This window comes from Eulemur rufifrons, chromosome 13 (assembly GCF_041146395.1).
Source record: "Eulemur rufifrons isolate Redbay chromosome 13, OSU_ERuf_1, whole genome shotgun sequence".
Lineage (NCBI taxonomy): Eukaryota > Metazoa > Chordata > Mammalia > Primates > Lemuridae > Eulemur > Eulemur rufifrons.
Window position 1 is genome coordinate 9,426,804 of NC_090995.1, and position 19,101 is coordinate 9,445,904.

At 34.2% G+C, this 19,101-nt stretch overlaps 1 protein-coding gene across 1 annotated transcript in view; it reads right to left on the minus strand.

The window, feature by feature from the left end:
- Positions 1-536: 536 nt before the first annotated feature.
- The window catches only part of MMRN1 (multimerin 1), a 43,366-nt gene continuing 24,801 nt past the window's right edge, over positions 537-19,101 (minus strand). The window contains exons 6-8 of the mRNA XM_069485508.1: positions 12,111-14,099; positions 2,252-2,398; positions 537-1,022 (exon numbers count right to left, since the gene is read on the minus strand). Coding sequence (XP_069341609.1) covers positions 601-1,022; positions 2,252-2,398; positions 12,111-14,099 — 2,558 coding nt within the window. The 3' untranslated portion in view covers positions 537-600. The remainder of the gene's footprint in view (positions 1,023-2,251; positions 2,399-12,110; positions 14,100-19,101) is intronic.

The following is a 19,101-nucleotide window of genomic DNA, read 5'->3' on the forward strand; positions in this document are numbered from 1 at the left end:
TATCCTCTAATTGTAGGAAAAGAACAATAGTTAAGCATATTTTAAGTTTTTAATTTAACTTTCTTAACTTTGATTCCAAATGAAAATTTTAGTACGCAAAGTGGAACAACTCAACAGTAAGGACGAAAAATAGAAGTTTAAAAAAGTACTTTTCAGTCTTTGAGTAATTTATTTGTATTTGTGAATCTAGGAAATGTATGTTATATATTTATATACAGAGGGAATAACAGAAGTTGTGTTTTATTGAAAAGAATACTGTGATAATACTGTGTGATTGCCATTTTGTAATATTACTTTACATTGAAATGCCTTAAAATGAAGGAACAAAAATAGGAATAGTTGTGCTAACAAATTCACTTTTTTTTTCCTGTGCCACTACATTTCTTTAGGAGCAAAAAGAACTCCTTCATATACAGGCTATTCAAAAGATATCCAAATGATCTTATGAAATACACATACAACTTTACTCACATTAAAAAAGAAGTTAGTCTGGTTTTCATTTTATGTAGAAAAAACAAAACAGAGCAGATGTGAATGCCAAGATAAATAAAAATACTGGCTGTTTCTCCATAAAGGTGATAGTCTGTCTTTCATACTAACTTACGTACGATACAACAAGTAACCACTAAATGTAGTAACAGGGGGAAACTTGGCAGGAATTGTTCCTTTTACAAGTCGCAACCAGACTTCCTGCCCATAATTTAATTCTAATAAGGCATCCCCAGTCAAAACCCTATCACAGTGTGTTTCACTGTTAATATTCTCGGCCTCAAATGCAAGCTTATCTTTTCCATCAACGACTAAAAATCCAGAGATATGAGGACTAAATGACTCAATGGTATACTTGAAAACATACACCCCAAGATATGGAACTCTGAATTTTCCAGTTCTTGGGGTATATGAAGCTCCATAATTGACATCCAAATTGTTAAACAGGATAGGACCAGGTGTCGTCATTCCATATGTATGAGATGCAAAAAATGCCACCATCGGTGCATATCTATAAGATCCTTTGGAAAAATCTGTTAGAGGAAAAAAATGGCAAGAGTTAATGTTAGTGATTTTATCTTATTTTGTCTTTCTTCATATCTTTATCATGTTTATCTCAGTTACAAAAAGGCTTAGCAGAAGGAAAAAGATCATCTATCAAATTTAACAAGGGTATATGCGAGTGGTTGCCTGCCTCTTTTCTTGGAGGAATCCCCTAAATCACTTAGTCTCTTGGAGCCTCAGTTTCTCCATTTAGATCAGGATAGAATGAACATGAAAATAACATTTGATAACTCCGTTATAGAAATGCCTCAAAGATTAATTTGCATGTTGCTTTGATCTCCCAAAAGATAATGGAATTCAAAGCACTCTATGATTATTACGGTATGCCAGAATGTTTTAAAGCCCCTTGCAGGAATTGAAGCTGACATGATGTAGAAACAATTTTTCCAACACCTTGTCAAGCAGTTTCTAGAGGCTAAAGCGAAAACCAAATAAAGCCAAATTCACTGTAGAAAAGTAGACAAAAGCAATTTTCTCTGTAATTAATGCGAAGTGTACTCAGAAAGGCTGAGATTTAAAAATAGACTAAAAAATTTACTCTTCATTATACAGGATATTATTAAGAAAAGCCTGATTTGAAACATAAATTTTGCTGTCATTAAAGAGAACATATTTTAAATGCTGCACATGTTTTCCTGTATGAAAAGCAGAAATGGTGCACTCTTGAAGTAAATCTCAAGCAACCAATACTTATGAATTTAAATGGACCAAAAAGGCATCTTGTTTTACTGAATACATTCGAGCACGTTCTAATAGTCCTCACACAGTCAAAATAGCACTATTAGCTTAACCTTCACAGAAAACATGTTGCTGAGCACGGATTAAAGCCTTATCTAAATGTCCATACCTGACATGAATCAAAGGTGTATTTAACAACTTGTTTTGAGGAGAAAGAGTTTATACCAGTCACATATATTAATATACACCTGTGTTTTCTTTAAAAGATGAACCAGAGGCAAAAATTATGAGGGGGCAGAATTTTCCATGAACTACCTCTAGTATACCAACATTGAAACTTTCAACAAGTGCATGTAAATAAGAATTTGTCTGACAAAAAGACATTGCCACTTGTAATTCAGGTGCATTATTCAGTAAGTTTCAGAAGTAAAAGGAATTAATTCTCACGTGGATCCAGGTTAAGCAGGTTGTTTCTGTTTACGACTTTGAGCAAACCCAAGGATGCATACACTTTTTTTACCTGGAGCTAAAGCATTTTCTTCCACCAGCTTGACAGTGCAGTTGTCACCAGTAAAAGGATGGCGGCAGGCACAGGTAAAGCTAGCTCTTCCGTTTATACACGTGCCCCCGTTCTGGCAAGGGAACCTACTGCAGCCTGAATACTCCTCTGTTACTGAAAAAGAATCAAGATAAAAGAGAATAAAGTGACCTGTTTTCCTGTTGATCTCAAATCATAGTTTGTAGCAGAATAGGAAAAACACTGAATTTGAAATAAGCAAAATGGGTTCCTAAGCCCAGGTGTCGACGTGGTCATGAACATGGACATGAACTTGGACTTCATGTAAATCCCTCAGCTCTGATCTCCCTTTCCCCTTCTGTGAAGTGGGGAGAATTCTGTGATTCATTGCACTTATTTCTGTGACATGTTAAGATTTTGATCAAATGTAGAACAAAATAGAATTATCTAGGCACAGGACTATATATATTCAGAACTGGTACATGATAAAGGTAATGTTTCAAATTACTGGAGAAGAAAAATGTCTATTCAATACATGGGGCTAAGGCAATTGAATATCTATAAATACACAAATTCCATGTGTACTAAAATACTAAACATGAACAAAAAAACCATACCATTGTATTAATTAAATAAAGTACAATATCTTTGCAGAGCTATTAACATTTTGAAAAGCTCTTTCAAAGCAAAACAAAACAAAAACAACCCATAAGAGAAAAAAATTCTCACTTTTGATCACGTAAGAATCAAAATGTATTTGCAGTGAAAGCCACCCTTATTAAAGTTCAACGATAAGTGACATATTAAGAGAAAATATTTTTTGACAGACATAACAATATAATGAGTAATATCTATAACATCTGAAAAACTCTGATAAGTCCCAAGGAAAAAAAACACCCTCTCCTAAAAAAATGAGAAAATGGGCAAATGATATAAGCAGGCAAATCACCGAACAAAAATCACAAAAGCTCACTAAAAGTTTTACAACATATGCAACTTCACTACTAATTAAGGAATAATACATTTAACAATAATACCATTTTGATTTCAGGCGGCAACATTTAAAAAGACAGAAAACAGTCATGGCAACATGAGGAAAAATGGGCTTTTTCATATGATGTTGGCTAAAGCTTAAATTGTCATTAAACCTTTTAATAGGAACATATTTATCAGCATTAAAAAGGTTTGTTTACTTAGAGCCAGACATTTCTCCTGGCTGAATATACACACTCAGACATACTTGTCCATGTACACAAAGATAATTCTTCAAGGATGACATCCTTTGCATTAGGGAGAAATTAAAAGACTCAAATGACCACTGATACAGGACTTGTTAAATAAATGACAATATATTCCTGCTGAGGAATATTAGGCAGCGGTTAAAGAATGAGGTAGATTCCCAACATATTTGCTTTACTGAAGACAGTAAGTTACAGTTTGGACATTACATGTAGAATAATTTCATTTATTTAGAAAACTTCAAATTATGAATATGGTTATATACATAATTATGTAAATGCAGAAAAAAGGAAGAATAAAGCACTTACACTACTTGCCACAGGTACCACTGTGGTGCCACCTTGTGGCAATAGCGTAGTTTACAATTCACTCATTTGAAATTGCGTGATTGTGACAATTTTTAAATTGGAAGTGATTTGCTTTGTTTAATATTTCTCTAACGAAGTAAGAGCTACGCATATTTTATGTACATTATGTTTCATATCTGTGTAATTGAAATTCTCATAAAATTTGACCAAATTGTATGCTTCTATTATTAGAATTTTTTGCAAAGAAAATATATTCATATATTAATTATGTAATTAGAAACTTATTTGAATTATTTTGATATATGTTCTGTGATAGTCTATAAATTATTTTCCTTATTGAGAAAAGTATTAAAAATATTTCATGTATCTAACATCTTTTAACAAATATTTCAAACTGGCCCACAATTCTTTAACATCATTTCTCTTATGTCATTTCTCCGCCATGTGACTAGGTGATCAAACCCTTTCTTTTGCTGTTAGCTATCATTAGCTATCTTTCTAGAACTTAGCACATTACTTGCCAGCTTTAGAAACATCAGTGTTTCTCCATTACCTGTACAAATATGAATTCTTTATATCAAAACATTGGCTTCATTTATTTTTACATTCTCTGAATCTAACGTAGTGATCAACTCACAGGAGAGTGTTGAATTAATGTGTTTCTCTAAGAATGAATCAATTGTGCAGTGGAGTTGGGGAACACTGAATTATTTATGTAACCTGATCAGCTCTATAATTCTAATTCTCCCAAATGGGAAAAAGTCACACTCACCTATAGACTCAGCCCTGTCCATGAATCAGGGATCAAACCTGTGCTAGAGAGGAGAATTTAAGAAGTTGTAGAAAAAAATGGATTTCTCTGCATTGCTATTGACTCAACTCTGATTTTTCAGGACCAAGGCTATCCCTTCTATCTAGTATCCAGGATGAGAATTGCATTTTTCTCCCTGTGTTCCATAACCTTAGCAATGGGGCCTTGCCTTGCTCTTGTCTTTTGAGTGATTTCAAAGAGTGCTATTCTGACCTTTATTCCAATGTCTTTATAAGGTCATTCATCTGGAGGAGGGGAGGATTTTTTTTTAAACATTGTGTTATATCTAAAACATCTAGAACAGTACTTGATCCCATTAGGCACTTAATATTTGTTGAACTGAATTGAACCATTATGAATTATAATTTTCAGAAAATATTAGTAATTCTAAAGATAATTTATTTGAGTTTTAAAAGAAAAACTGCTTAGAAGAGTTTTAGCACAACATTTTAAGCTAATATGACACTGAATAATAAAAATTATCTTGTACCTTTAATTGTCCCTTTAATCTAGAAAAGTATTTTACAAACATCTTCTTTTTTTTGTTTGTTTGTTTTTTTTTTTTTTTGGAGACAGAGTCTCACTCTTGCCTGGGCTAGAGTGCCGTGGCGTCAGCCTAGCTCACAGCAACCTCAAACTCCTGGGCTCAAGCAATCCTCCTGCCTTAGCCTCCTGAGTAGCTGAGCCTTAGGCATGCACCACTATGCCCAGCTAATTTTTTCTATATATTTTTAGCTGTCCAGCTGATTTATTTCTATTTTTAGTAGAGACGGGGTCTCACTGTTACTCAGGCTGGTCTCCAACTCCTGACCTCGAGCTATCCTCCCTCCTTGGCCTCCCAGAGTGCTAGGATTACAGGTGTGAGCCACCACACCTGGCCACAAACATCTTCTTGAGATAAATCTGCAGCTTGACATTTCCAAGCAAGTTTCCTAGTTTATAACAGATGACTAAACAAATGTATACATGACTTTGTACAAACAATAATTTCTTAGTTGACCATAAAGTCATTGAGTGGTAGTCTGAAAAGTACATTTGAAAAGTAGTATTGATATCTCCTCATTATTATTCAGACAATTATTTGAGATACTGAGTATTTTTATAAATTCTAATTTACTTTGATAGAACTGGAAAACACAATTGTATGCTAATGTCTATATATGATGTGCTCAGCCTCCTATCTCTTTGTTTCTTCTCAATATTCTCTCCTGACTTCTCTCTCTCTCTCTCTTTCTCTCTCTCCCTCTCTCTCATTACCCTTTAAAGGACGTTGTTCCTCTGATTCTGCTCCTGGTTCTGGTCTTGTGGTTATGTGCATATTCCCCTGGCTTTTCTCAACCACACCCAGAGTTTCAAAACACCATCTTTATGCTTGTGCCGCTCAAATCTAAATCTCCATGCAAATTTCAAATTTTAACACTTGCTTAAGATTATAAAGCCTAAAATTCTTAAAGGAGGGTTGATTAACCACAAAACATGGTTTGGTTTTTTTTTTGTACAAAGCAGATGTATATTTTGGTACCTTTATCATTCTGGCACAACACATGCAATAACCTTCTTTCATTCATTTTTTGTTTTCTAAACATTGTATAATAATTTTATTGGTAATTTGTTTTTAGGGTAAAGAGCCTTGAGTTTAGATTTATTAATAATGACATCAATAGAGCGTCATGTGATATTTTCCCATAAAATGATGACATTCAACATAACCAGATTTGAAAAGTTCAGATTATTTATATAATAAAATACTCATTATTTCTTTTTAGAGTAAATTTTAAGCTGTGGATAGTAAAATTGGCAATTAAAAAACTTAAAAGGGCCGGGCGCGGTGGCTCACGCCTGTAATCCTAGCACTCTGGGAGGCCGAGGTGGGCGGATCGTTTGAGCTCAGGAGTTCGAGACCAGCCTGAGCAAGAGCGAGACCCCACCTCTACTAAAAATAGAAAGAAATTATATGGACAGCTAAAAATATATATAGAAAAAATTAGCCGGGCATGGTGGCACATGCCTGTAGTCCCAGCTACTCGGGAGGCTGAGACAGGAGGATCGCTTGAGCTCAGGAGTTTGAGGTTGCTGTGAGCTAGGCTGACGCCATGGCACTCACTCTAGCCTGGGCAACAGAGTGAGACTCTGTCTCAAAAAACAAAAAAAAACAAAAAAAAACAAAAAAACTTAAAAGTATGTTTTTCAAACTCTGTATGCAGTTAATACATGGTACCACTGTCATTTTTATGCTGCAGTTTTTGTCAGGATGGAAGTATTATGTTCACTTAGACCATTGTGCAACAAATTCACGATATGTGATTTAATAATTCCCACACCTACACCTTCCTCTCTGTGTTTGATAATCAACACGACACAGGTACAATTTTGAATTAATGATGCAATTAATGACTGGTACAAAGACATATATTCATTGTATTTAATTTGCAGACCAGTTACCCAGATTTAGTTTCAAATCTTAGGTGTGAAAGAAACAGCCTATTGTTGAGAAATAGCTCCTGTGATTCTTGCTTGGGAAGGACACAAGCATATGCAGTAACTATGCAAACGGAACCTGTACTCTGTCCCATTTCCTTTTTAACATCACACCAGCTGTTATAACGGAATTTTGGTTCAGAAGATGTGATCATCAAACGCCTGGGTTTCTGACTGTTCACCTTGGGTATCCTGGCTACTTTATTGTAGGACAAGGTGCAGAAAAGGGCTGTCAATTTTGTCAGCATCCTCTCTGCAACTGTCACCATCCTTCCAAATAAAGGGGAATCGTATGGAAATCGGGGGGGAGTCTTTTCTTCTCTCAGAGAGCCATGAGCAAAAAGTAGTTCATTTAATATTCTCTTCAACACTGATATGTTTTATTGACACAAATTGGGGAGGCCATCCCCAGTAGACAGGCCTGCTAGCCGACTCTGACACAAAGAATGTCTTTAAGATCACGTGCAGAAACGAGTGAACACAGCGAGCCTGAGACTGCTATCTTTAGCAAGGCCTACTTGGAAGGTTGTGCCCCGGGCTGACATCTGGGAACTTGACTTCTCTCCATTTCTTAACAGGTAAGTGTCATTCGCTGTGCCTAGACTTTGTATAAACAATATGGTTTATGCTGAACATCTGCTTTCCTTCTGAGAGTCTGGAGTTTTGATATGTGCTAGGCAGAGGGTGCCTATGTGACTAGTCCTTAATAAAACCCATGGAGATCTGATAGCCTTCTCTGGGAAGAATTATTGTACTTGTCACTATGTTTTTTTGTGGCTAGAAAAAAGGGCACACAGAAATGTTCTCCTTTGTGGGAGGGAGAGAGCATAAAGAATCCTGTGCCTGGATTTCTCCAGACTCTGCTTGTATCTTTTTCCCTAGCTGATTGTACTGTGTATAAACGTTAGCTGAGAACGCAACTATATTCCAAGTCCTATGAGTGCTTCTGTTGAATCACCACATGTTTGCTTGGTTTAGGGGACCTTCTAAAACTGAACATAAATTTTATATTAAAGCAAATAGCCTTCAAGATTTAATTGGCTTCTATTCAGCCATTTTGTGCAGAAGACAATTTATTAGTTATTTTGAGTTTATTTGAAAATGTTATTTCTTCATACATATATATGGAAAATGATATAAATAGTAGAAAATCTCTTGGAGAAAACCATTATTAAATCGTTTTGCAGATTTTTTCAGTGCTTATCAATACACATCTTTTTATACAGTTAAGCCTTTGTATTTTATATCCTATTCTTTTTGGATTCATCATTATATGATAAGCTTAAATGAAGTTATAAGCATATGCTGAGTTTGAAACAAACTTATAAAAATAAAGATAGGGGACAATGGAATGCCACAAGTTCATAAATTATGTTGATGCATGAAAATAATCATAAGTCAAATATTAAGTGAAAATATTAAGAAAATAAAAATATAAACATTAAATATAGCCAAGGAAATTGTATCATATAGTCATAACCAACTTAATAATATACTGTGTGCAGATTATTTCTTTGATCCTCAAAGTAAACTTATACGGTGTGTAGGTTTTTCTTATTTTATAAATAAGAAAGGAACAGTTTAGAAAAATAAATGACTTATTATAAATAAATACATTGGTTTATGATTCCAAATTCAGTGCTCATTCGTCATCACAATTGCCTCTATGCGGAGTCACAAAATTTAGAAATGACTTTAAAACTACAGTTACGTAGTCACTAGGCCCTTATTTTTCCTTTTTTAAGTTGCTTATATTCACAACAATGATACTTTTTAGAAGTATTTGGTACACTACCAAATGTTTAATGGAATGTAATCTTTCTTAGGAGTATATAATTAATTATGAATGAAAGAGGTGTATTAAGGAGAGCTAAATTGGCAAAGATTAGAGAAATGGTGGAAATAAAAAGTCAAGGGTTTCCCAAGCGGGAGGCGCGCATGCGCAGTAGTGAGGACGCCGACATGACATGGCGCTGAGGCGGGATTCAGCTGCTCCCGGAAGGGCAAGCAGCCAACTTCTCTCTGCGGGGAGCAGTCTGCCAACTGCTGCACAAACAAATCTTCAAAGATGAAATAAAAACCTCTTGGTGTCTATTAGAATATTGTTTAGAAACAAATCAAATATTTAGCCATTGAACCAGAATAGCTTATCCAGCAATGGCCTACGAGGAATCAGAATTAGCGTAATTCAATGGCTCGACAGGAAGTGATAGGGATGAATGCTTTAAATTTTGCCCTCCTCCTCCATCAGTCAAAGGAAGAGCTTGTGAATATCTGATGGTGACTTTCAATGACTACCCACTGGCCGTATCACAGAAGAGCCACGCTGAAAAGTAGCACCTTTGATTCCTCATGGTACAGAAACAACTTGTCAGTACTTGGATCTTCTAGAAAGGAAACTCCCTAGGAACATCAACTCTGGTCACATGGAACCTTCAGATATGGCCGGACTCTGGGCACACATGACACATGGAACAGTAACAGAAAGATAAGAAAGGCATAATAAGAACATTTTCCACCACCTCTTGGAGGACAGTGGTGGAGGATGGAACCCCGAGTCCAGTCAACCAGGAGTCAGGCTCTATCACTTCCTAGTTGAATGATCTTAGGCAGGATACTTTAATTAATGTCTCTGAAGGTTATTTTACTCATCTGCAGAACAAGAATAATAATACCTACCTCATAGGTATTGTTAAATGAAATAACAAATACTCTATAATTTGTACAGTGTCTGGCATGTAATAAATGTTAATAAATGGTCTGTAATATTATAGTGTTATAATATTAGATTAATATTAATTCACCACTAGTTTTATGCCCCACAGAAGCAGGGCCAGGTTAACAGGCATGAACACCTATCACCCACTTAAAAGGTCCCCACACATTATGTTCCTGGACCTGAATAGGATGAAACCTATCTTGCACATAGAATTAGCTCAATGTATTTTTGTTGTCTTAGATATAATAAAGAGGTTTTAATTAATTATAAATTTTGATAGGTAAATATATAAAAAATTCTACTCATAGTAAATAAAGAAACATCAAGCAATTTTATCAAGGAGTCATTGGAAAAAAGAGAATCAGAACTGAATTCTTTCCTATTGTTAGCCCATTAAATGCAGTATTGAGTCAATTGTAATAAATATCTGAATATAATTTTTATAAGGTCCTAACTTGCATTCTTTATGCTGTCAAAGTTTATAAGTTCTTAGGTGCTATGAAATTTTTTTACCTTAATTAATTTTGAGGCTATTTAAATTTTATAATTACTGAGTAGATACTATACATATTTTTTTGTTTAGGAAGAAAAATGACAGCTTGTCTGGTGTATGACCACACATACTGTAGAGCTTAAATGAAGCTCATGTTGAAGTTCCCACATGAAGATCAAGGATTGAAATAGTATGGAAAATGAACAACACATTAGTTTTCCTAAAACTGTTATAAGAACATCTTGCATTGAGATACTGCCTTTCTCTGGGAAATATATAAGTCTAAATAGTTTGTTCTGTGTTCCCACAGAGGTAAAATTAGTTCTCCAGGTCAGATTAATTTGGGAAAGTCATAAATAAACACACTCATTTAAATAGTGGAGAGAATTCAACTCTGTGAATAGTGGAGGGAATTCAACAATATTCTGTGATTTTTAATGTTATTAAAACATTCAGAGATTAAATATGAGGATTCATATCATGTTAGAATAATGATCATCCCCTTGCAATTAAAAACCAATAAACTACAAAATTTATACAAATGGGCATGTAATTTAACAGCAGACAGATATGAGAAAAATACTGCCATTTCTTTTAGTAAAATTAGTAGCTGTTCTCATTCTCAAAAGATCATTCAATATAATGCATATGCCCAACATATTCACAAAACAGTTCTTTCATACAGAGACACTATTATGCAGTTTATATGCACCACACTGAATTCTTCTTTCACCCAAATTTATGTTCCTCCTTTGGTGTTTACATTTGGTAATAGTATCATTATCCTCTCATTTCTCAAATTCAAAACCATAGAATATTCTAGCTCTGTCTCTTTCCCAAGTGCCACACATTCAGGCTGTAAACAGCTCAAGTTCTTTTACAATGATACGATCTTTAACATATTTCTGCTAATGACTTCAGCAAATCACCTACTGCAATCTCCTCATTTAAAAGGAAGAAACTGAGACCCAAAGAGGTGAACTTTTTTTACCTAAAGCTACTTAGTAATACAACTAGGACTAGAATCAAAATTTTTTCTTAGATCATTATTCTTTCCACTCATCTTCTGTTTCTGCTGATTATAGCTTCACATTTCTCACATCTCTCTACTGTTTCAACTGCCTCTTCTTTAGATCTTACTCCTACTGCTCTTGCCAACATTAGTTCAATAATGTCCTGACTGGTACCCTAATATCATTCTCTGCAATCATGCTACACACTACTGCTAGCTTCATGCTTGTGAGCCACAGTTCTTACCACAACCAACCTACTGCTACAGATTTTCACAGACATCCCGTTCTTTATAAAATTGTGTCTAAGTGCATTAGCTTGGTATTCATGGCCTTCTGTGATCTACTGAAATCTAATTCCTGGACTTTCACTGTCAGACAGTCATTCCGCAGATATTTACTGAGCTCTGATTGCATACCAGAGATTGTGTCAACATGCCAAAATGAATACTAACTCTTATCTTATTGACCAAGGATCTCATTGTCTAATAGTTTCCTTTAATAACTTATGCAAAGAAAACTCTTTTATAGGAGCAAACTTGATTGTTTCATAGGGGTCTAGTCAGAAAAAGTAGAAAAAACATATAGCCAAATATTTATACTAGACATATTTGTTTTGGATTGATACCTAAATTCCCAGAAGTTAGAATCAGATTCAAATGTGTCAGTGATTTTTGCATTGCTTGACTATCTACCCAAGTTCACATACGCACCTTTTATGTTTTACAGTCTTGCTTAACTATACAGATCTACTAAATATTTAAATAAAGAGAGGTTAAAAGTTATTTTTCAGTAATAGCTTACCGGGATATATAATATTGTCTGTGTTTCTTTGATTCCGGCCTATCAGGACAGTGGTAAGGTTCACTGTTGGTTTCTTAAGTGTATTAGGTTTCTTTAGCAATGATTTTACTTGCTTCTGAGACTTGACAACATTTGCCAGATTTCCAGATAATGATCGATCTATATACCAAGTTAAGTTAGACAGGGCAGCTTGAGTTTTTACTTCAATTATTGGTTCCACAAATTCTGTCATATCTTTCTGGAGAAGCTGAATATCTGGCATGGAACCTTTTATCCACTTAGGTATGGTAGCGTTCAGTTCTGACATACTTGTAGAAGCATTATGGCACATTGTTAAGACTTCATGGAGAGTTTTGTTGAGCAAAGCGAAGTTAATTGAAAGATGGATGGATTTTGCTTCCAGTGCCTTAAATCTGGAATTTAATACCTGCAGTTGAAGATCCTGATTTCTCTCATTTAAAGCCACATTGCCTTTTTTAAGTGAAATATAATACGGTATGAGCGTCTGGGTCACTTTAGACTCGATGTCTTGCAACCGAGTTTCAAAATTTTCGGAAATCTTAGCACCTAAGAGTATCTTTTCTTCCAAATAACTCATATTTTGCTGGTATTCTCTCACTTGGGAAGTGGTTTCATTGAACAGTTGATAAATCTTTTGAAAGTTGGACTGACTCAGTTTCCCATCTTTAGGACTATCTGCAAGAGCCTTAGCAACTTGCAAAACAAAGTTGTATCTCTGATTATCATTGACCAAAATCTGAATAGAATCATTTAAACGTTGGAATTGAGAAATAAATGTCAAAACAGTTTCCATATCTGGGGTACATTTATGATGGGCTTCGAGATTATACTTAATGGTATTTAAAGTCTCTCTTAGCACATAGTTGTCTTGAATGAAATCAATAGCGTTATTTATAATAGTCATTGTCTTATTTAGGCCATCTTCCATTTCTAAGGCATATTCATTGATACGTCTTTCTAAGACATCACCACGACTCTGCACTTCATTTCTAAGTAAGTTATGTCTTTTTGTAAGTTCTTTAATAAGAACATTTAGACTATTGACAGCAGTAATCAGATTTTCTAATTTTTTCTTTGTAACTACTGCTTCCTTTGGTTGCTGATGTGTCATAGTCTGTTGAAGTGATGCTCCCTGCTCAAGCAAGGGTTGAAGGATCTCCATGTCGTAAGTCAAATCATTTAGTTGCTCATTCATTTTGTCCATCTTATCGTCCATCGGAAAGAGAATCTCAGCTAACGTTTGGTTTAACACATGTATATTCTCTTCTGTGTCCTTGAGTTGAAACTTAAAATCACTTCTGCACTGAGATAACATGGCTTCACATTCACCCCTGACCGTTTCTTTCTCCATTTCCAAAGCGACGGTGAGATTGTTAATCTTGCTGTCTTGGATGTGCAAATCGTCAAACATTTGCAGCATCATCAAACCCTGCTTCTTCATATTCTCATGCAGAGTAGCCATGTACTCAGTGACATTGTTGGTAAGTGATTCGACAGCTGGAACGTTCTTCTGCTCTGATACTTTTTCAGTTGATAAAAGCTGCTCGTGTACTTCTTTCATTTTAGAAAGAGTCCTATTGAGGGATTCGTAATACAGAACGCTTCTCGAGCGTTCCTGTTCCAAAGCACCTTCTAAATGAGACTGCTTGATTTCCAGTTCTTTAATAGGCTTCTCACATGTAAAAGTCATTTCTTGCCTTACGTTCACGATGTGATTCCTTAGATCTGCTATATCCGTCAAAGTGGGCCTATTTTCTTGCATTAAAACAGACTTTTGCTGGACTGCTATTGAAACCACAGATTCGTTGACTTTTTGAATTATTTGCCTGGTGTTTTCAAGGTCCTCTGATAGACTTGACACAGTCTTGAAGAGCTGTGCTACCGTCTCTTGCATGTCATTTTGAAAAATTTTAAATTGTTCTCTTACTATGTCCTTTACCAGCTCATTAATGCTTTTAGATTTTAGACCTAAAGAAAGAAATAATAAACAATAATAAATGATTTTAAATAAGACTTTAGACATCCCTAAAAAGATTTTAAAAAATTGAGACTAAACACTAATGACATGCAATAATGAAAATCCTACTTTGAATGCATTTAGTTATGAAATTTTAAAAATTGCTATAACTCATAAAAGGTGATCATCTCCTTAAATAAGAAGTCAGAGAGGAAAAATCACTTGTGGAACATAGTAGAATATACTAGAATTATAAAACTAAGGTTCTATGGACAAAAGATATGAAAGAACTACTACTGACTTCAGTTATAGACCCTTGTATCCAGTAATTCCAGGTCTAATCTTATTCTTACATAAAAATAAATGGCTCTGGGCTTTGTGTCTTAGAAAATAATACCTGGTGTTAGCTCATGACTGTGTTATTAGGTTTCTAGTAATTAGGTTTCAGAGCTTATGTTTTGAACCTATAAAAGCTAATAAATTGACTGCAGAGAAGAACCTTAATGAGATTCCTAAGTGAAGAAAAATGAAGTAATATTCATAAGATTTAGCCATCGTTTATAATAACAATAGAATAATAATAATGAGAGGTTTGAGGATTGTAAAACTAACTCAACCAAAAATGAAAACAGAAATTCAGGATATACCTGATTATCATAATATGATGTTAATTTTTAGCAAAAAGACAAGAGTAAACTGGCCATTAATGATACACATACTGGTATCTTCAATATTAGAAAGCAAAGACTAATCATAAGCCAAGACTGGGGTAAGCTCTAAAAGTAGCATTTAAAAAAGAAAAAGAAAAGGGTACTGGACTATTCTGAACTATTTAGAATAGCAAATGAGTATTTAAAAATGTAAAAAAGAAACCTTTTGCATACAAAGACAGAAAACAGGAAAAAATAAAACATGCCTTTGAGGTATAGTTACATGAATAGCATCTAGCTACAAAGCACACATAAATGGAAGATATGTCCATTCAAATTCAAAATAGAGGCAATGACTATAATGTAAAATACAGGCAACATAATGCAAAGCATTTTAAACAGGAAAGTCTGTACAACAGGATATTGCCAAATGAGTTATGGCTACCATGTAGCCTATTCAAGAAAGATCATTATAGTATAAAAATGAATATAGGTTCTACATGTCTCTATTTTGTAAGTATGTTTTTAAAAGTATTTAACATGCGTGAGGGGCTTACTTAAAAATTATTGTGAAAGAGCAATTATAAGAAATAGTATTGATGTATTGCTTGAGCATCTTGATTTTAATTCATCTGGTACAAAGACAAAGCTATAAATGTGATGGTTTTGATGGATAATCATTTCCCTGGAAATCCTACACCCTAAAGATCAATGGTGCCAAATGAAGAAAAAGGAAAAGATATTTCAGTTTACTTTTTCCAAATCTAGTAGAAACTGAAATCAGTTTAAAAGTAAAAAAAAAAAAAAATAAAAGTAAAGATCAATTTGTATGTAAAAGAAAAAAAATGTGAAGTATGGAATAGTAATGAATGACACACAACACCAAAGTACTAAGGAAAGGTGAAATTAATTAGAAAAGACTAAATAACCATAATTAAGAGGAGTGATACAGAAATAGTCCTAGCTTTGGTATCTAATGACATGGATAATCTCACCTGAAAGGTTTTAAAGTATTTTTATGTTCTAAATTTTGCTTAGCATTTAACCAGTCACCCATTTATTCAACAAATATCCATTAAGTACATTCTATATGCTACACAGAAAATGAAATTTAGAAAATTAGATGCTGGTGGTAACAATAGAATATCTTAGCTTCACTGAGAGTAAAGTGCTGCTCAATAGCAAATTTATTTTTACTGCTCTTTCTACAAGATCATTTAATCATTTCCCTTTGGTTAAAATTCTCTTTAATTCACATGACATCAAAAATTTGATTAAATACAATAAAATATTTGAGGTTGTGTATCAGACTTTCGTTTAGCTATAACCTTATAATTTTGACTTTAAGATGTTTTCTGAGATTAAAAAAGATAAAATAAAACTTAAGCTTTATTGACTGAATTAATTAGTTGTGAACAATAACAATAGGCATTTAACTTCAGAAAACAAAAAACTACGTAACCTGAAAGTCAGAATAAGAATGACAATAGGTAAAAACACCGTAGCTATATATTCAGTACAGAATCTCGGTCAACGTAATTAGGAAAACAAAATGAATATGAAAAATATGAGGTACTTGGGCTGTTATGTTTTAAAACCTTTATAGAAAAATAAGTTAAAGAAAGGGCTAAATCACAACAGTTTCTGAAAAGATATAAAACACACTATTAGCTTAAAAATTTGTTTTGGGATGAGGAGCTATTCAGATAACATTTCTACAATTTGTTACTAAAGAAGCATTTGTGCAAGAATAAAATTTTTCAAAAATATGTCAAAGTGCTTTACGTTAACATCTGAGTGGGTATATCATTTTAATTCTCTTTGATTCCGTTTCACGTGTCTATGTGCTTCTACTTTCTTAAAAAGATGAGATTGTATTTCGCGATTTAACAAATATATTTGCTACCAGACACCGTGGCATGACCTTCTCTGATTGTGAATGTTTGGTCTTTTCATAACATTCGGATACCTCTTAAGGAGTTGAGACATTTGATTTTCAACAGTTTCTGTGGCTACTGGCAGATGAAGCAGTGTTTTCACCTGGGATGTAAACTATAGGAGGAAGCTATGGTTTTGCAACGCAAGCACGCACCTTGGGGGTGGGTCTTGTTTTTGTTTCCTGTAAGAACATTCATTAACTACAAGCCCTCTGGTTCTTATAATTAATGATTGCACTCAGTACACAATTAATCCCTCCTATTGAGGAGGGAATTTCATTATTGTTGCTGTTGCTGTGTGTGTTTTCTCTTGTGTCAGTCCCAGAATTTTTGTTAGTAGCCTCGTAGTTCACAAAAAGCAGATGGCGGGCCTAATTCTCTCAGGTCATGAGGACCAAATTTTGCTACGCAAATTTCATTCACATAGTTACAGTCAATTATATACTGTTTCTAGTTGACTTCTTTATTGTACTATCACTTCAGGGAAAAAAAATGGTTCTCTCTGATACTTGGATTTGGTAAGTTTGGGCCATACCAAATATGTAGGACAGGAGCTTTCTTTCAGTGGCTCAATAGCAACAATTATTTATGTGATTTAAAAAAAAAAAATCATGGTTGTTGTTGAGCTACATAAGTATCTGTACTGGTAGGTGGTATGTCAAATCTCCAGCTATTTATCTTTTTTATCTGAAAACCCCAATAGAGAAAAAAATAACTTGTGAGAAATGGGGTTGTACAGTGATACTTTTTAAATGAGTAAAGCAAAGGAAAAGGGACCAGTAAGCCTGAAACTTGGAAACATACAATAAATCCAATGAATTGGGACATTCTGAGTTAACCAGATTCTTTGCCTAGAACATCCAAACCCTACCTGAAGCCCGTTTGCCTGGTTAACTCCTCCTGACCCTTCAACTCATAGTTTGAGATTGCTTCTCTTTCCAGAAGACTTCCCTGGTCCTCTTAGACTGGATTTGTTGCAAGTCTCAAAGGGTCCCATTGTACCCTGTGCATAACACTATCACAGCAACTACTTCATATATATATATATATATATATATATATATTTGGCAGGCAGAATAATGTACACTCCTTTCCCCTAAAAGCCTCCAGAAAGGAACACAACCTGCTTTTAAGCCTGTTGTTCCAAGAGCACAAAGCCAAGCAAAGCCTATTCATTTTTATAAAGAAATTATTATTCTTTAATAATAATAATGGAATTTTCAGGATATATTTAATTGATTTTATGCCATGAATTGGATAATTTCTGGGATAACAATGCTTTTCAGATTTATCCTCAATGTCTTCGTTAACAGTATTGAGACAGCCATGCATGTAGCTGCCTTGATCATCCATCTCTCAGCTTCATCTTTTTTTTTTGTTTGTTTTCATAAAATTTACTTTTATTGATTTGTTTATTTTTTAATTTTTATGGGCACAGAATAGTTGTGTATCTTTATAGGGCACATGTGATGTTTTGATACAGGCACACAATGTGAATTAATCAAGTCAGGATAATTGGGGTATCTATCATCATAGGAATTTATCATTTCTTTGTGTTAGGAACATTCCAATTACACTCTTTTAGGTATTTTAAAGTATACCCTAATTTGTTGTGATATCAGATATTGTTCATTCTATGTAACTACATTTTTGCACCCGTTAACCATCCCCATTTTATCCCTCCCTCCTCACTACCCTTCCCAGCCTCTGGTAACCATCCTTCTACTTGCTATCTCCATGAGATCAATTGTTTTTAGCATTTAGCTCCCACATGTGAGTGAGAACATGGGAGACTGGTCTTTCTGTGCTTGACTTATTGCACTTAACATAATGTTCTCCAGTTCCATCCATGGTGTTACAAATGGCAGGATTTCATTCTTTTTTGTGGCTACATAATATTCAATTGTGTACCACAATGTCTTTATCCATTTATCTGTTGATGGACACTTAGATTGATTCCAAATCTTGCCTATTGTGAATAGTCCTGCAATAAACATGGGAGTGCAGGTATCTTTTGAATATACTGAATTCTCCTCCCATGGACATATACCCAGCAGTGGGATCTCTTGGTCATATAGTAGTTCCCTTAACCTCATCTTTATTCTTGAACTGGATCCCACAATGGAAGTAAATTAAGTATGGCTCATTTTAACTAGAAATAAATACAAGTTAGGCTATAACTAGATACATAATGTCAATCAACCAGATGGAATATTCAGTCAATGATTAGAATACATAGTAAAAAAAAATTTAGATGATTAAAATTATTTCAGAAGTTTAGTGATTTAAAAATATCTTATTCAAAAAATATCTGTCATAAATTTCTATACCATCTGATCTAAAGCAAATATCCCAAAGTGATGTTAGGAAAGAGAAATGAATCATTTGCTTTTTGTCTTAACTGAATGAGTAATTCATTTTATTTT